The sequence below is a fragment of the Tiliqua scincoides genome, chromosome 11, assembly GCF_035046505.1.
Source record: "Tiliqua scincoides isolate rTilSci1 chromosome 11, rTilSci1.hap2, whole genome shotgun sequence".
Classification (NCBI taxonomy): Eukaryota; Metazoa; Chordata; class Lepidosauria; order Squamata; family Scincidae; genus Tiliqua; species Tiliqua scincoides.
Genome location: NC_089831.1, coordinates 24,903,830 through 24,921,512, shown reverse-complemented (window position 1 = coordinate 24,921,512; position 17,683 = coordinate 24,903,830). Strand labels below are relative to the sequence as shown.

The following is a 17,683-nucleotide window of genomic DNA, read 5'->3' as shown; positions in this document are numbered from 1 at the left end:
CGCCTCGACGCCGCGCCTGCGCCTGTGGGGGGAGGGGCGCCTCGGTGGAACTCGCCTCAGGCACGGAGAGCTCAGACTGCGGGGGGGGAGGGGTTTGCTATACAGGGTTTATTTTTATATGTATGTATGTATATATACACACACTCTCTGTTTCTACGTGTGTAGGCAGGTGTGTGTGTATATAATATATGTGTGTGTGAGTTTTCCTATAGGAAAGTGCATCAGGAGACGGACATATATATGTACACACACATAGAGAGAGAGAGAGAGAGAGTTATAGTGTGTATAAATATCTATACGTAGGCAGAGAGTTGTATATTTTCCTATACCTGTAAGTTCATCCCTGCCTTTGTTGTTGTTGTTTGTGGTATTTATATTAACCAGCTGATATCGCCAAGCCTGTGGAACTCCTTGCCACAGGATGGGGAGGTGCCATCTGGCCTTGATGCCTCTAAAAGGGGTTTGGAAAGATTAGTGGAGGAAAAGCCCATCCCAGGTGACAAGCCCTGATGTGCACATGCATGGAATTGGTCTGTGGAACCCCTTGCCACAGGACGTGGGGACGGCGTCTGGCCTGGGTGCCTTGAAAAGCAGATTGGGCAGATTGATGGAGGAAAAGTCCATCGCTGGTTACACGCCCTGCTGGGTTTCTGCATGTAATTAGTCTATGGGACCCCTTGCCACAGGATTCTTCCATTTCTTCTGAAAGAACTGGGGCTGGTGTTGGAAGAGGGGAACTTCAGTGGACGTTCTCCTGAGGACAGTCACAGTAGACATTTTGTTTTCTTTACCCAGTTAGATGTTTTGCCCCTTTGCACCCAGCACCGCTTTTCCATATTCTTCTGTGCTGCCCCCTCACATTCCTTGAGCAGCAGCCATGGAGTCCCTGGGCCAGTCAGAGGACCTGCTGGCCAAGGCAAGCCAGCTCTGGACAATGCTGGACGACATGGCCGAGAACTCCCCCGAGAGCTACCGCCAGTTCATGCAGCAGCAGCTGACAGATGCCAAGAAGTACTACACGCCTCCCGAGCCACACCTCTGCCTCAAGGCCCACATCCTGGTACGTTGGGCGGCTGGGCTACATAGACACTGCAATCCTATCCACACTTGAGCAGGAGTAAGCCCCATTGCCTCATTGTTAAAAGCATATACCTAGTAGCCTGTTAAAAGTACAGATCTGTAACATTTCCCTAAATGCAGTTGCATACCATGGTAGCATCAAGTCTACTATATTAAAAATAAAATACCCATTGAAATGAATGGGGACCCACCTGAAATTTGCTTGCGACCCACCTAGTGGGTCCAGCCTGAGAAATGCTGGAATGGATGATGTAGTTGTGGCAGGTATGAGTGCGTATTTGATTTGCCTTGTGTAGTCTAGTTACAAGCCTTTCAATTCATTTTTAATATGTATTATTTATGTATTTATTTGCCTTAGAAATTGACAGGACAGATGAAACTGAAGCAATTGAGGGCCAAATCCTATCCTATTTTCTAGTGCCGGTGCAGCTGTGCCAAAGGGGCGTGAACTGCACCCTGTGGTGGGGAGGCAGTCACAGAGTCCCCCTCAAGTTATGGGGACATTTGTTCCCTTACCTTGGGGCTGCATTGCTGGAAAGTTGGATAGGATTGGGCTCTGAGGCTACAATCCTAACCACACTTTCCTGAGAGTAAGCCCCATTGAACAAAATAGGACTTAATTCTGAGTAGACCTGGTTAGGATTGTGCCCTGAATCTTTTATCTGTTAATACAAACACACAATGATGTTTCTATCGAAGTACACATTATACACATCAGAGTCAACAACCATTTGTTGACTACAGGCCAGCCATGCACTTGTGAAGCTGAGGGCCTTCACTGTTGTCAAATAAACACATTTGCTTTAACAATTACGTGATTTTGGATTCTTTTTGCAGGGTCCTATTGAAAAATCCTTGTTCATTAACATCTGCAGGTGGAATAAGGTCCCAGCACCCCAGTCACCATCTGATCCAATACCATTAAAATCTGACAAAATAGAGGAGGTATCTGATAAATCAGGTGAGTGCCTGTGTGTGTTTTGTTTTAACTCAGAGAGGTTTAACCTGCTATTTGCCACTGTTCTTAGTTTGGAAACTGCTTTGGAGCCAATACTGCTCCTATGGCTTGGAGCACCTGTCAACAGTTTTGACTGGTGCTCCAGGTGCAAACTTTCCTGGAGAAAACTGAATCTGGCCAGTCATTCATGCAGTAATCTCACCTAATGTGACTAAGTTAACACAACCTGCAGGTGTTTACAAAACTTCACTTGGTTCCACCTGGGGGCTGGGGATAAGAATAGGCCCTCAGTTTGGCTGTACTTGTCGTAAAAGGCGACTAAACAGCCACCGGGTAGATGGGACTCGTTAGCCTGGGAAGGCAGCTCATCTGAGAGAAGGAAAACTCTGATCCCAAACCTCCACTGCCTTGTGGCTACATCCAGTTATGGAAAAGGCTTCAGGAGTCAACCTCGAGGCAAAATCTGGAGCCGGAGTCCCTGAGGCAGTTCATGGCTGAACACAGTCACGTTCTGGCAACTCCTGCAATGCCGCTGGAACCAACCATATTGGCCTCTGCCTTTCCATTGGACCATTTCAGCGACGTGGAGAGGGGGGATTTGCTGCATGGGTAACAGCCTATCCTCCATACCTACTTTACCCAGGCTTCACGCACTGGAGAGGACACTCTGTTCCAGAACCACCATTCAGAGCGTGACACCATAGTCTTCCGAGACTGAAGGATGCCAACAACAACTTGGTTCTACCAGACATTTTGTCTGGTGGGATACATTCAAATGATGTTATCCCAGCTTTGCTGGCTCCCAGTTCTGCTTCAGAGCTCAATTCAATTTATTGGTGTTAACTTTTAAGGCCCTAAACTGCTTGGGACCAGGCTATATAGGGGATCACCTCCTTCCACAAAATGCTGCTTCTGTGTCCCATTCACCAACTAATGCTCTGTTGTGTTCCCACCAGTCATTTGACGTATAGAGGACGAGGAGGCAAACACAAGACATTCCTTTTTTTTGTCTATGACTCTAAAAGTTCCTAGAGATGCCCATTTGTTCAACTTTCTGCTCACATCATGTCAGGCAGCCAGAACTTAGCTTTTAAAGAAAGCCCTGGGGTTGGACTATTGTGCTGAACTGATTGTATTAAATACTTTGATGTTTGCTCTCTCTCTCTCTCTCTCTCTCTATCTATAATCTTTGCTTAAAGTTTGGTTTTCGTTGGTTGTTTTTCATTTGATGTTAAGAGGCACCTTCTCGTATTTGTCAGAAAAATAGCACAAGCAATTTTTAAAAATGGCAGCAATTAATACAGTATTCTTTGCCGAAGTCTTTTGTGAAGTGACCAAACAGGAAGGAGTAGCCTGTATTCTAGATATCAGGGTAATATGAAGTACAATTTGACTCGGAGTGCAGCCACTTTTAATTGTATTCCCTTTGGAAACAAGCTACTAAACTCTAAGAGCCAGCTGTAGTGCCACCATCTTGCACAGTAATATTCTGACTTTTTGGTCTTCTAGAGCTGTACAGTGTCCTCAATATTGCATACAATCCTTCTGTTCTTGAGAGGGTAAAAGACCATCCAGCAGAAGAGGACCAGTTGATTCGCCTGTCACTCAAGTATATCAAGGAACATTTCAAAGTCACTCTGTCTCACTCTTACAGTATTACAAAATTTAAACTGAAAGGAAGCCTGGAAAGGATGAGGCAGAGCTTGAGAGGAGGTCCGGCTCCTGCAGTTCTGTCCAAGAAGAACACAAAGAAAGGTGGGTGTTGTTTCAGTTCACTACTATGATTGAAGACAAGTGGGGTGCTGCCTGGCATGCCAGTCTGCTGGCAGTTGTCACATGCAGCATGTTGCTGAACACCAGTTGCCATGGAGCCAAAAGCAGAATAAGGCTCTTGTCTTCATTCTCTGCTTGTGGGCTTCCTGGAAGTAGCTATTTGGCTACCAGGAGGTTGAACTAGCCAGCTCTTTTCCCTGACCTAGCACTGCCCTTGTAGCTTGTATTTCTCGTTTATTTCCACTTATCTTGAATAACAGGTTTACCTAGACCACTGGCTCCCTAGGGAGCCACAGAAACCAGGGAGGGAGAGCAGAAGCCTCATGAAAAACCTACCATCCTGTGCAATGTATAGGATCATAGCCCCAATGGGAAGTTGCAGCCAATAGCCCAGTAGGTCAAGGGAGCCACCAATTCCCAAAGGTTTGGGAACCACTGACCTAGACTATTGGTGTGACTCAAGAGAGACCACTCTTGGGTTTAAGGTCTTATGACAGACCCCCAGCAAACTACTCCTTTGTGTTAGCCCCACTAAGCTATGAGAGCAAGGAAGAGCATGCATAACTGACACTTTTCCTGGGGTCCTCTTTTGAAATATTTTTACTCTATGTATTAAACATTTATCTTGAAAGAAATGACACTTGACCAGCTGAGGAACATCACACCAAAGGAAGACAGCAGTGACCTTACTCTGCTAACGGAGAACAGTGTGCCAACAAAAGCCTGTCTCATTGAAGAGATTTCCAGCACTCAGGCACCAGAACTAAGAACTCCACCCTATGAGCTGTCTGTCAGAAAGAGTGCAGACGGAAGACCTCTGAAGATTGAACTGAAAGTTGAATTGCCAGAGGTGGGCTGCATCTCTGACTGCAACCTGAGTGTTTCTAAAGTAAGCTATCATTTCTACTATAGCCCTGTTCTTTCCTCTGTTGATTTTATATCTCTGTGATAGCTCACACCTGTAGCAATTGCATGCACTTGTTTACAGAGGATCTTATTTTCCAATTTTAGGATGATGTGTTGATTGAATACCCTGAAAAATACAGATTGCATCTGGATCTTCCAGAGCCTGTGAGTGAAGAAGAAACGACAGCTGCATTCTATAAAAAGAAGGGGATCTTGCACATCACAATACCCATCTGGCAGCAGAAGTGAGATTAAGGAATGTGACACAAATATTCTAACCATGCTCCTTCACAGGTCACATAGGTTGCTGGTTTGTCTTGTAGCCCTCTGTGCCTTTGAGCAGAAATCCTAGCTCAATTTGGACAGATACAATGGTCCGCAACACTGACCAAAGATATGCTTCTAGTAGAGAACTGAAACTCCACACTTCAAAGGCGTTCCACTGTTTAAATACTTTCCTTCTCAGTGGGAATTTCTACTGTGTTACAGAAATTGTACATCCAAAAGCTACATTAATGGACCTTATAAACTAACTGGTTACAAACTTTATATTCTGATCAATTCCTGCATTAATTGGAACTGCAAATTGATGACTGTTGCTTTTGGTGGTTTGAATCTGAGCTGCACCCAAACTTCCCATTTGATGCACCCAAATGATGCATCATTGAGCTGCAGGGCTACACTGAAAAAGCAGGCATTAACCCCTCCCTCCCATTGCCCAGAGTATGCGTGCAAGTGGGGAGAGGGAGGGGGTATTTAGAACACCAAGCAATGAATTTCGCTGACCAGTTGCTCAGACTTTTTGATCAACAGTTGCTGTGACAGGAGCCTGTCCCCTTTCTTGGGGCTGACAGCCGCATGAATATACTTTTCCAGTAGAGATCCATGAAGAGAAGCCAAGGGAACATGTTCTCCCTTCTGCTAAGACAGGCAGTAGGGCAGTGGACCCTTGTGCAGAGCTAAAGTCTGATCATGGCAAAGAAAACCAACAGGTTTCAAGATCCTATTTAGCTTGGATTCTAAAAATAACTGAGCAGGCTCCAGCACAGTTAAAGTTAGTTGCTGCATAGCCTGTTGTGAGCATCTTCTCCTCAACCCCAAAGGAGGACAAAGGGCAAGTTAAGCTTTGCTTGTGGATCCAGACAGGTAGGCAGCCTCATCCATCAATATTAGGAGCAAGATCAATTCCACACCCACTAAAGCACAGAAAAAAGCATTGAGGACAAGGAAAAGCAGTCTCAAATTCCAACATTTAATGGAACAGAACTGGTTCACTGGCCAGTCTGGAACAGAGGATGGACACTTTAAAATATAGGTGCAACTTGCTTCTTACCCAAAACAGCTAAAGGTTTTAGGCATAACTGCAACCAATGCAACAAAACATTGGTCTAAATCTCAGAAAATATTTAATCTCCACAGTATAATCTTTTTGAATATTATTTTTAGTGGATCGGGTAGCACAACTTTACAAGAGACAATATTGTAATATGCAGTGCAATATGGTACAAAGTCATTTGGGGTATATTTGTCTACTTGACTTTCCAGGTCACGTCACTTGGCAATTACACATGATCCTCCTTTTTAAATTAACATTTCCTTTGGAAAGCAGTCATGGGAGTGTTTTCTGCTAAAGTGTCCTTCCCCTTGGAGGACATTATGATGAATAGATAAGGGCACAATCTTGGAAGAAAAAAACATTTTGAGTAATTTTTTTACACTATTTACATGGCCAAAGAAATTCTGCCACTTCTCAGAGACTGGGATAGGCCAGACAACAAAGTTGTTACAAAACCATGACCCCAACACACAGAAAGGTAGTTGCACAGCTGAAATGAGGGGGACTTAAGTTAAATCATGTCTAACTAGTCCTGCAGATTTCAAGTGCAACTCACTCTCTCTGAACTGGGGCTGTCAGCATGTTCGAACAAGGCATTGTCTTCTACATAGTCCTTGTTCAAAAGAAGGGGGACTGCAACTTCACACTCATTTCAATGACAGGATAAGTCCCTGTTGAATTGCACCTAGTCTCAACACTTCTCCAAGCTTCCTAGGTCAGGTTATCTGAAAAAGAAAAAAAAACCCTGATGTTGGAATCCAGGTGAAGAGCTTCATGGTTTCATTTCATATCTCTCAGTGACTACTGAGTCATACCAATCCCCTTGAACACGGACTTCCACTTGGAGCAAAGCAGCATTTGCTAAAGGGGACGACGACGACAGCAGCCTCTCATCCAAAAAATATTTAATGCAAAACACAGGCTGACACCATGAACATTCACATGTTCAGAAGTGCTTCAAACACACAATCAGGATCGCCTGAATGTAGCTTCCCTGTTGTGCTAAAGTGCTCTAAAAGGGGTCCTGTGGTTTCTACATCCTAAGAAATGCTGAATTCCCCACGTAAGCTGGAATGCGAACTGTTAGGAAGGCTCCTTAGTCCGTCCCTCTTGACAGCCTGCTAATCTCAAAGGAGCAGAGAACAGAACCCAAACCAGCAAGGTCACTTCCTGTGCTAGACAGGAGATTTCAACCAGCAGATATTTCAAGTCCGGTTTGGTTTTTTCATCCCCTTGTACAATCCAACTCCTGTTTTAAGAATATAGGAGGATTGCTGGGTGGGCCAATCGTCAGAAGCACATACTGCTCTACATAATTATGAACGCTTTGGATTATTTAGAGGGAAGTTTGCAAATTCATCCACTGTATAAAATATTCGTTGTCTTTGGCTCTGGTAAGCCCTTGCAAACTACTATAGTCCGTACAACTGGCAATAAAATTGCCAGCAATTGTATACACATTATATGTAATCTCTCTTTGTTTAAAAAAGAAAGGAACATTTGTTTAAAAGTCTACACACTAGGTATATATAAATAGCTTCTTTAGAATGAAGTGATGTGACCTAAGAAAGTCCAGGGGGAGGGTCCCCAAGTGATTATAGCAGCATCGTGACAGGCTTCTCAAGGAGCTTCTTGAATTCAGCAAGCCATTGGGCTCCGACTGCTCCATCGACAACACGGTGATCGCAGCTCAGCGTAACAGACATCACACTGGCCACATCAAACCTGGAGAGAGAAAAAAACACTGAACCTTCTGCGAAACAGTCAGAGGAAACACAATTCATACAGACCAGAAGGAGCAGATCCCAGACAGCATGTCATTCAAGGGAACTGCCTGCCTTTCTACAGAGGGTGAGGGAGTATTTTAAGGGACAGCTGTGAAGCAACTCACAGCAGGATCTCTCTCTGCTGTGAGAGAATAGGCTGTATTCCAAGAGCCTGGGCAGGAATTATACCTTTGTGTCTGGGAAGCATTCCAGAGTCTCGGTGCCCTAATACAAGAGCAGGGATTCAAACAACATCTCTTGGTTTAAGATGGGGTTCTTGGTTCTCTGGATCACTGCTGACTAAATGCTACTCTCCTATTTTGCTACAACTTATTCTACCCAAAAGATTACCCAAAATAAGTGCTACTAATAGCCCGATCAGGGGTTGGTTATCACCCACCCAAGACCTGTGGGAGATGCACTGTCCTGGGCAGACTGAGCCCAGCCAGCAGGGCATGGACCTGTGGACACCCTTCCCCATACCATGATGGTAGCCCAGCAGGTGTGTTTCTGCTGCTGCCTGCAGCTGTGATCTGACAGGAGCCCACCACAACCTATGTAACATCGCAGAGGAACAAACATGGGGGGGGGTCATGCTCAACAGAATGTGGCTTCTGCCGCCTGCTACAATTGACATCAGCTGCAAAGGGGGGCTGCGGGGGAGTCTTGCTGAAGGACCACTCACAACATAAGATGTATTCTCTGTTAGATCAGGGGCCTTTGAACTCCAGCCCATGGGCCGAATCTAGTGTAACAAGAAAAGCCTCTTGGGCATGGCAGTGGCGAAGCTTTACTATTCTGCACCACTGCCTCCTATCTTCACTTCTGATCTCTGCAGGAACTTGCACTCAGCATCCACTTCCACGGCAAAATTGGGGTGCAGGGCCTTCTGGGGTGATTGGCAGTGGAAGCAGCTGCCCGGCATGAGTTCCTGCAGAGATCAGAGCAGAGAGATCCTGCTGCACAGAGCAGAAACACCACCACACCCCAAGAGGCTTTTCCTGTTACACCGCAGGTCAGAGTTATGAGATTTCTGTGTTAGACGAAGACAGCAGGGCCATTCCCTGGGCACGAACTGCCACTTACCCCTTTTCGTTATCTGCTGGAACCAGCCTCTTCTCAGAAGCACCAACTGCCAAAATACAAGCCTGTGGTGGATTGATGATGGCAGAGAAGTTCTTAATCCCAAACATTCCTAGATTGGAGACTGTAAATGTTCCTCCCTATAAGGAAACACGTAACGTAGCATTAATGTATAAGTTGTTGTTCATTATCCATTCTCAGTTGGGGAACAGAAAAAGAATGTTCTGAAAAGGTGTTTCTTTTTGGAAAGTCTTGGCCCCCAAAACATTTTTTGCATCTCTCTGAGAAAACCAAGTTACAATCATAGCTTTCAGGAACTGTGCCAGCTCCTTTCTCACCTGAAACTCATGTGGTTGCAGTTTGCCTTCGCGAGCTTTGGCTGCCAGTGTCACAACATCCGAGTTAATGGAAGCCAATCCCTTTATGTGCGCGTTAAATACAATTGGGGTGATAAGTCCTGCGGGAGTACTGACTGCAACACTGACATCAACCACGTGATTTCTGGAAAACACAGCAAGGGTGTGTGGGAAGAAAGGCTGATCTGCTGAACCCAGCAAGACTCCAAAGGAAGTGCAGATTTAAACAGAAAATGGAAGTCCCTTCTTGCCAACTCATCAGGACTGCCTTTTCACTATTCAAGTGTTCAAACAGTGGCCCCAGTCCTCTATGGTGGCAACTCCAGCATACACTTAGACATGGCAGTTCATTAAGGAAGATTTCATGGGTGCCTCAAGATAGTACACTTACTGCCTAATTACTGTGTCCAACCAAGAGGAATTGGCTTCGGGCACTTGCAAGCAAGCCAGAGCGGAAGCCTTAATAATGAAGTCGTTGACAGAAAGCTTTGTGTTCTGTGGCATCTCCTGCAAAGATAAGACAGAGAATACCGATGCTTGCAAGGCTGATCATTCCCTAGTCACCTGACAATCAAAAGACAGCTGTTTCTCCTCTGCCCCATCATCACACTGAGGGGAAAACCACTATCCCAGACAACCCACATCAGATGGAGCCACCTTTTTACATGAACTCAAATATGTAAGCCAACTCAATCAAGTGCAGGCTGAAGGGCTTCAGGTTAAGAAAGCCACAACACTCAATACACAAAATAGTCTCCTCTTAATTTCTGAACTGAGAGCACACCACCCCCAGCCAAGCTCCAGATAGGCTACTTCCATGTCTATCCCACAGTGGCTCCTTGCTAATTATGCCAGACCTCCCAAGGGGAGAGAAACACATCTCCATTCCACAGAACTACCGCTAAATTAGTCATCTTTCCCTTCAAGCTTTCAGTCTCAGGTTACATATTCTGCAGCGCTGGTTGGGAAGGTTAATCGGTGGGAAACATGAAACCTGAGGGTGTATGTGAACCTTTCGTGCTGCTGGAATAGGCACGGTTGGCAAGCAGGGAACGCAACGTGCTTCAACATCTAGTTACCACACTTGCAAAAACATGGAAGTCATTACAAGGAACAGTCCACTGTGGCACAGGAGGTCCACAGTATGATTTCAATGAGACCCATGAAGCCACCACAAAGTCACCTCCTACACAGCAAGTTACCTGGTTGAGTTCTTTTCTAAGCACCAATATTTCTCCCATGTCTACATCAACAGAGAGGTAATAGTGAGGTATCGTTTGCTTGGACTGCATCAAGCGCTGGGCAATCACCTGCAGGTAAGGAGGTAAAGGTACACTGTATTTTGCTAAGAAAATCTGAAACTGAGGTCTGTTGGCCTTCAGTTCGACCATGCTCTCTCTCTCTCTAACTGCACCACACAAAAGTTGCTTCCCAACCATCCATCTATTCGCCTTCACAGCCCTCCTCTTTCGTAAAGTCTGTGGCCCTAATTTCTTCAAGCCTCACCCCCCAAATGGGAAACATCTCACCTTGCGGATATTGCTGATTGGAATATCTGTGAAGACACCGGTGGGAGGGGCTGCAGCAACAGCAGCTGCTGCTCGTGGTGGTGCAGCCAAAGGAGCTGCTTCTGCTGCACGGGCCTAGACACAGAAAATCTTTTCAGTTGCAGTGCCTGGGAGAAGACAACCCAAGATATTTGAAGGCTTGGTGTGGAAGAGAACAAGCTCACTGCAGCCCAAATCCAGTGGATGGATTTTAGTCATTATCGTTCATGCAAAGAGAACAGCTTTGGGACTCCTGATCTCTTTCCGTTTCTTCACCTTCTCCAGCAGCTACAGAATACTATTCCCAATTTCCATACCTGCACCATCGAATACCATTTTAACTGATTTGCAAGCTATGTAGGCATCTCTGAAAGCACCAGGAGGTCAGGAAATAATGGGCACTACCAACGCTGGGAAAAGGTGAGCAAGGAGCATGTGCATTTTGTGGCTGGGTACACTCACAAAGCATTGCACATGTCTGCCAAACCATGGTTCAACACCTTGGGAACATTACTCTGGTCACATAATTCTGATGCAACGAAGCAGAAACTATGCTTGCTGCTGCAGATTCAAGTGCTACTCACCGGGGCAACCTTAGATGGCACAAATGACTCAATATCTTTCTTTGTTATTCGACCATCTGGTCCTGTGCCTGGTGGGGAAACATACATTAACAGCCACACATATCAAGCAACAGCTGTGCAAGTGAACTGGACTGAGGTCAGTTGCCCAAGGTAACGGGCCACTTACCTTTCACCTGGACAAGATCAATTCCTTTTTCTGTTGCCAGTTTCTTGGCCAGGGGACTGGCTATCACCCTCCCTTTATGTCCAGGAGCTCTGGCTGGAGCAGCAGCCGCAGGCCCTGGAGGGGGAGTGGTTGGCATCGCCATGGCCATCTTGACAGAAAAGGTGATGCAGAAGAGTTAGTGACAAGATGACTCACTGATACCTTTAAGAATCACACCTCCCCCCATGCTCAAGAACCTGACTTGATTCTGAAAGTCCCATGTGCTGAGGAGGAGGCACAGGGCAGGTCCCTCAGGCCTCTCATAGCAGAACAGCAGAATTGCACTAGCACACAGGGTTCAAATGGGAGTTGGCCATTTTGGAAAAGAAATGGGAATAAAGAAGAAGGACAAGCAGATTGGTCAGTAAGTAGGCTAAAGTACTTTGAACAAGGAAAAGTGTTCCAAGAACTAGATGCATATCAGTTCTCCAGCTTGCTAGGAAGTTTCTCTCTAAACTATCTTATGGTCTCTATTGCAAGTATTTGAAATCAGATACTGAACTGGAGGAAGCAGGCTGCAAGATCCTCCTATATAGGAGAAGCAGAAGTCCACAAACCCCATGCTCAGTCAAAGAGCTGGCTTTTGCACCAAGTGACATCACCCAGGAGATGGTACCTACTGGACTTGGTGGCGGCACCGGTGGTTTGATATCTACTAGTCCTTCATCCCGGTAGTCTGCAAATGCTGGAATGTCAGACTCTTTCTCCACAATGATACAGAGTGGGGTTCCTAGGGGCACGTCCCTTGTGCCTTCTGACACCAGGATTTTCGCCAAATAACCTTCTTCTTGCACTTCAAAGCCTTAACAGGGACGAGAAAGAAATTGGTGGGAAAAGGAACAAAACGCAAACAAAGCACCCCTAAAACCTTTGGAAACTGAGGGTTCCAAAAAGGGTCTCACCTATTGTTGCTTTGTCCGTCTCAATTTCTGCCAACAAGTCTCCTTCGCTCAGCTTGTCACCAACCTTCTTTTCCCATCTCTGAACTGTGCCCATTGTCATTGTGGGCGAGAGGGCAGGGAGATTAATCTAGGGAAACAGAAAGAGTAGCAGCCTTTTTAAACTAGATCGCTACCTTCCAGCAGCGATTTTCAAGAGCAGCAATTTTCAACATTTTTCGTTTCACGGCACATTGACAAGGCACTAAAATTGTCAAGGCACACCATCAGTTTTTTTTTTCTTTTACACCATCAGACAAGGCACACTAAAAAACTGGCCAGGGGTTCATATTCCCCAATGGCCCTACTAATAAATGACCCCCCAAAAAAACTCCTGTGGCACACCTGCAGATCATTCGTGGCACACCAGTGTGCTGTGGCACAGTGGCTGAAAATTGCTGCGCCAGAGAAAAGGCAGACAAACAGTGCTGCAAAATCTCTGATTGGCTTTTCATACACAAAGCTTAATTTAAAAAGGGAAACTGAGGATTAAGACCGCACTCAAGACTGATTAAAACTGTCATTCTTTTGTCTCTTGGACACTGCAGGTGGTGGCAAGAAAGATTCCTAACAAACTAAATGCATCCAAAAAAACTTCCTGATTCTCTCATGCAGCCAACTTGAGAGCTCCCCCGGCACACAACAAATGCAGTCAAGGAGATACCACTAGATGCCCCATTCCACCCCCTCATAGGTAGTTACTATTTATGCTCCCAATTATGCAGCTGTGAATGAGGCTCCAGATCTGTACAGATTTTACAAAACACAAAAGGACACAAGGCAGTGCCAATTAGGACCTGCACTGTACCTGCATGTGGGGAGGATAGGAGCTGCCTGGAGCCTGAGCAGAAGGTGGAGCTGCTGGTGGTGTGGGGGGAGCTGGCGCTGCTGCAGAAGGAGGCACTGAGGCTGGTGGGGCAGTTGCCGCAGGATCCAAAGCATAATTCTTGAAGGCACCTACAAGCTCAGGCCTAGGAAAGGGCAGAAAGGAGCCCTGAGTCAAAACAAAGAGCTGGTACTCCAATGCCTTTACAGCAGCCACCCAAGACTCATCCAACACTGCTCCACTGTTGCTTAACATCTGTTGGTGTCAGTAGCATACTACCTATTCTTAAAAAAAAATTCTATGCCCTGTTTTAGTGGGTTATAAAATAAAACCACATTTAAATAAAAGCAGAGTGGAGCAGTCAACATAAATAAATAACAAGTGATGCAGTCAAAATAGATAACCAGCACAAAACTGATCAGAATTGTCTTTGCTTCCTGCCTAAACATTGACAGCATCAAGACCAACTCAAAACTGTCACGAAACAAATACCGCCTGTGGCAAACAAGGGCACCCCACAAAGATGCTCCCGACTCTACTCACTTGTCCACAGTGATGCATATTACAGCTCCAATGGGAACATCCCGCGTTCCTTCCGGCACCAGGATCTTGGCTAGGTAGCATTCTTCCATGCTCTCAAACCCCACTGTTGCTTTGTCCGTCTCCACCTTCACATCAACACACACACACACAAGAATCTTGTTATATCAAGAACCCATCACGTTTATGTGCGCTTCCCCCAATAGATACACTTTCTATTATCCATGAAAAACCTTGGCCCCAAAGGGGGAAAAAACCAGAAAGAAGTCTTGTATAAATTAACTCCTACTTCTGTTTCAACTACAGGTGGCTAAGGGAAAGTACTGGGAGAGGAATGAGACTGTCAGCACCAAAAACGACAGCCTAAAATAACATGAAGCCACCACCTACAACAGGAGGAAGAACACCTTTGTGTCCAAAAACCAGAATCAAATCCAAAGCAAGCCAGTGACTAGTGTGACCAGCACATGATGCCATTTTCCAGATACCTCTGCTATCAGATCCCCCTCACTGATCTTGTCCCCTTCTTTCTTCTCCCAGCGTGCAATGGTCCCCATCTGCATTGTAGGGGAGAGGGCAGGCAAAGGCACCTGAAAATGAAGGCATTTTTAGGAACAGAGATTATCACCCTGGCCACAGGGGTGGGAAAATACTGTCTTTGTTCTAGGATTTCAATACAGAGAAGTCTTCACATTTCTGCCACTTGGTCACTTTTTGCAGTCTTAATATCGTGAGCTGATAAGCATTTCCATTCTCAGTACCCCCTTTGAAGTATACCTAGTTTTAGGATATCAATTTTAACAGGTCTTGAGTAGAGACATCAATCTTGCAAGAAAGTGTCCCCGGAAGGGGCGGGGGGGGGGGTTCCCTAGACAATAGTCACAGGGTGTCCTGAATTAAGTGCCAGACTGAACAAAGTCTTCCAGCAGTAACAATGGAGGTGCCTAGAGAGGACCTCTGTGCCAATATTAAGGTGTCTCTGGCAACAAGAGTGAAAAGGATCTTAAGCAGCCAAAATGCATTATTAGCAGGTTGCCTAAAAAGCACATCTGCCACAAAATACAGACCCAAGACAGGCCGTGCCTGGGGGCCTTGCAGGACAAACAAGATATGCTGCATTTGGGATGTTTAAGGAGTCCCTGTCAAAGGAAAGAGCAAAAACAGATGCGCATTCTGGGAGTGCTCCTGTACTCATAGCTCTCCCTGGACAAACAGATGGCTACGAATGGTGGATGTAGGCTGTTTAATCTATTTCTGCCCAGCCGACAGGTGTGCACATTTGATCCCTGATGCACTCATGCAATATTGGGCAGAAATGACTTACAAGAGTCCCTGTCAAAGGAAAGCACATAAATTATAGCACTGTTCTTCAATCTGTGTATCATAACCCAACAGGGCCAGCAAGCCTCATCTGGGGGACGGGTCGCATGACCTTTCAAAGGCTTGTGCAAGAGAGGGCTTGGATCCAATCTTATAATAGTGCCACCTTCTCAAAACTGAATTCTTGATAAAATCCTGCACCGCCTCTTCTCGCTGTTTTGCCCCACAGCTCCTAAGGCCAGCCCTGCTCCGACTGCTACCTCACAGGGTTGTTGCAAAGATACAAAAGGAAGGGGGGAAATGGGGCAGGTGTGGGTGGGTGGGGTCCTACGAGAGGGAGGGGCTGGCGCCAAGTCCCCGGCCTCATAATCTGTTTTTTGGGGATTGTGGCATGGAAAAGGTTGCAGACCAATGAATGATAGGACTTTGGTCCAAATCCTAACCAACTTTCCAGCACTGGCACAGCTGTGCCAAAGGGCATGTGCTGCATCATGCAGTTGGGTGGCAGTCACAGAGGCCTCCTCAAGGTAAGGGAATGTTTGTTCCTTTACCTCGGAGCCTCGGGTTAGGATTGTGCCCTTTAGATAGCAGCACAGACCCTTCAAAGTGACTCCTCTGAAAGGTCTGGCATCTGTGAGTGCAGACCATGTGCAGGGCTCCAATCCTGGGTGCTGGGTGAGACTGGCTGGGTCAGGCAGGGCCAGAGGAGAACCGGACAGCCCTGCCTGACCCTGGGAGGAGGGGGAGAGAGGCTGCAACGTCACCGCCAGCCACACTGGCAGCTCCAGAGGGGGTACCCAGCCCTTGGTGGGGGGTGCCAGGTTCCATGTGTCCCCCTGCAGAACAGCCCCCCAGACCTCCCTGCCTGACCCTTGGAGGGGGGAGGAAAGGGGCTGCAACATCACTACCAGCCACACAGGCAGCTGCAGGTGAGGGGTGCACAACCTGGCCCTACATGCCTTTGGTGGGGTGCCTGCAGAGCAGCCCCCAAGTTCCCCTTTCGGACCTTTGGGGGGAACTGCAGCCCCACAAGCAGCTGCAGGGGGTGCCTGGCCTGTCCCTTTGTGCCTTGGCGGAGGGTGCAGGGCCCATGTGCCCCCCCCCCGCAGAGCAGCCCCCAAAGCACCCCTGCCTGACCCTTGTAGGGGGTGGGAGGGGCTGCAGCATCACCACCAGCCCCACAGGCAGCTGCAGGGGAGAGAGGCCCGGCCCCTCCTGCCGCTCACCTTCTGGTGGGGCGGGAGGCTGCACCAGCGCCGTGTGGGCTGCGCGGCCCCCGCCGCCGGGGGAGGCGGCGCCCCGGACCGGAGCGGCGGCAGCGGCCTCAGCGGCGCCCCGCGCCGAGGGAGGAGGGAGGCCGCGCTCGCCCCCGCGCCGCTCCAGGCCCGCTGCCCCTCCGGGCGCGCCCCCGACGCTGCCCGCAGCAGCAGCGCCGGTCGCGCGCACTGCTGGGCCGCGCACCGCGCCAGCACGCGCCACATGGCCTGGCCTCGGGAGAGCGCGGCGCAGGAGAAGCTGCAGCGAGCCGCTGCTGTCTTCCCTCAGGCGGCCAGAGCGCCAATGACCTCCTCCTGCTGCCGCCGGAGAGGGCAGCGCCGGAAAGGCGCGGGCGCGGCGACACTGTCGCAAAAGGGGCGGGGCCGGCCGGGGCGCGCTCACCCCGCGCGGTCCTACTGCCCGCCCTGCTCCTGGCGCACCTGCCGCGTAGGCTCTCCCGCGCGGTCCTAGCACCTGCCCGGTTACCCTGCAGGCTCCCTCTGAAGCCGCAGCCAGCCCTGCGCCGAGCTCAAGGTCGTGCGCCAGGCACAGGCCCTGCGGGGCACAGAGACTGGGGGTGGGGGGGAGGGCTGTGCTGGGGGAGGGACCCAGTGGTTTTTTCATGCCACCACCCCAATCAACCAATCAATCAAGAGACTGGGCTGGTGGAGGAAGGGCTTTGGAGGGAGGGGGCAGGCAATACTGGGAAGGGAGGAACCTGGTTGTTTTTTCATGTCACCATCCCAATCAATCAATCAGTAGACTGGAGATGGGCTGGTGGGCCATGAGGGGAGAGGGCAGACAGTGCTGGGCAGGGAGGGACCTGGTGGTTTTTTCGTGCCACCACCCCAATCAATCAATCAATCAATCAATCAATCAGGGATGGGCTGGTGGAGGAAGGGCTGTGGGGGAAGAAGGCAGTGCAGCTGGGAGTGGAGGAACCAGGTGATTGAAGCTGAACTGGCACCTGGTGCACTCGTCTCAGCAGGTACATGTGTACCTGGGAATGAGCATCCCTGACTGAAGATGGTGAGGAGACATGCACAGGGTTCATGACCACTCTAATATTTTATTGACTGCTAGACTGTCCTTCCAGCCTCCCGCTTATAAGACTTGCTCATGTAGAATGCAAGCAAAGAGAAAAGTCCCTTACGGTTTTTCAAGCCAGATCATCTTCAAATACTTGCCCTGCATTTGGGGCAGGCACC

At 48.0% G+C, this 17,683-nt stretch overlaps 2 protein-coding genes across 4 annotated transcripts; one reads left to right on the top strand and one right to left on the bottom strand.

The window, feature by feature from the left end:
- Positions 1–117: 117 nt before the first annotated feature.
- Positions 118–5,266, top strand: PIH1D2 (PIH1 domain containing 2). 2 transcript variants are annotated; one of them, XM_066639554.1, is made up of 5 exons: positions 118–1,060; positions 1,918–2,041; positions 3,548–3,793; positions 4,444–4,700; positions 4,823–5,266. In XM_066639554.1, the coding sequence occupies exons 1-5, from the start codon at positions 878–880 to the stop codon at positions 4,964–4,966; spliced, it is 954 nt and encodes a 317-aa protein (XP_066495651.1). In that variant the 5' UTR covers positions 118–877; the 3' UTR covers positions 4,967–5,266. The 2 variants fall into 2 exon arrangements, with proteins under 2 accessions (XP_066495651.1, XP_066495652.1); XM_066639555.1 differs by having other exon boundaries at positions 920–1,060; positions 1,956–2,041.
- A 689-nt stretch (positions 5,267–5,955) lies between these two features.
- DLAT (dihydrolipoamide S-acetyltransferase) lies at positions 5,956–16,777 on the bottom strand. 2 transcript variants are annotated; one of them, XM_066639312.1, is made up of 15 exons: positions 16,445–16,777; positions 14,387–14,488; positions 13,902–14,026; positions 13,341–13,503; positions 12,497–12,623; positions 12,215–12,396; positions 11,556–11,703; positions 11,390–11,457; positions 10,788–10,901; positions 10,461–10,568; positions 9,650–9,765; positions 9,241–9,403; positions 8,906–9,042; positions 7,616–7,778; positions 5,956–6,778 (listed from the first exon to the last, which is right to left on the bottom strand). In XM_066639312.1, exons 1-14 carry the CDS (start codon positions 16,697–16,699, stop codon positions 7,649–7,651), a joined length of 1,938 nt encoding a protein of 645 aa, XP_066495409.1. In that variant the 5' UTR covers positions 16,700–16,777; the 3' UTR covers positions 5,956–6,778; positions 7,616–7,648. The 2 variants fall into 2 exon arrangements, with proteins under 2 accessions (XP_066495409.1, XP_066495408.1); XM_066639311.1 differs by having other exon boundaries at positions 5,956–7,778.
- Between the last annotated feature and the right edge of the window lie 906 nt (positions 16,778–17,683).

Bases quoted from the DNA above. Each gene is read 5' to 3' on its own strand.
- PIH1D2 (XM_066639554.1), top strand. From the start codon at position 878: ATGGAGTCCCTGGGCCAGTCAGAGGACCTGCTGGCCAAGGCAAGCCAG. The intron at 1,061-1,917 runs GTACGTTGGGCG...TTCTTTTTGCAG, and splicing joins GCCTCAAGGCCCACATCCTG to GGTCCTATTGAAAAATCCTT. The intron at 4,701-4,822 runs GTAAGCTATCAT...TTCCAATTTTAG, and splicing joins GCAACCTGAGTGTTTCTAAA to GATGATGTGTTGATTGAATA.
- DLAT (XM_066639311.1), bottom strand. From the start codon at position 16,699: ATGTGGCGCGTGCTGGCGCGGTGCGCGGCCCAGCAGTGCGCGCGACCG. The intron at 11,458-11,555 runs GTAAGTGGCCCG...TTTCCCCACCAG, and splicing joins TGATCTTGTCCAGGTGAAAG to GCACAGGACCAGATGGTCGA. The intron at 10,569-10,787 runs GTGAGATGTTTC...CCTTACCTGCAG, and splicing joins CAATCAGCAATATCCGCAAG to GTGATTGCCCAGCGCTTGAT.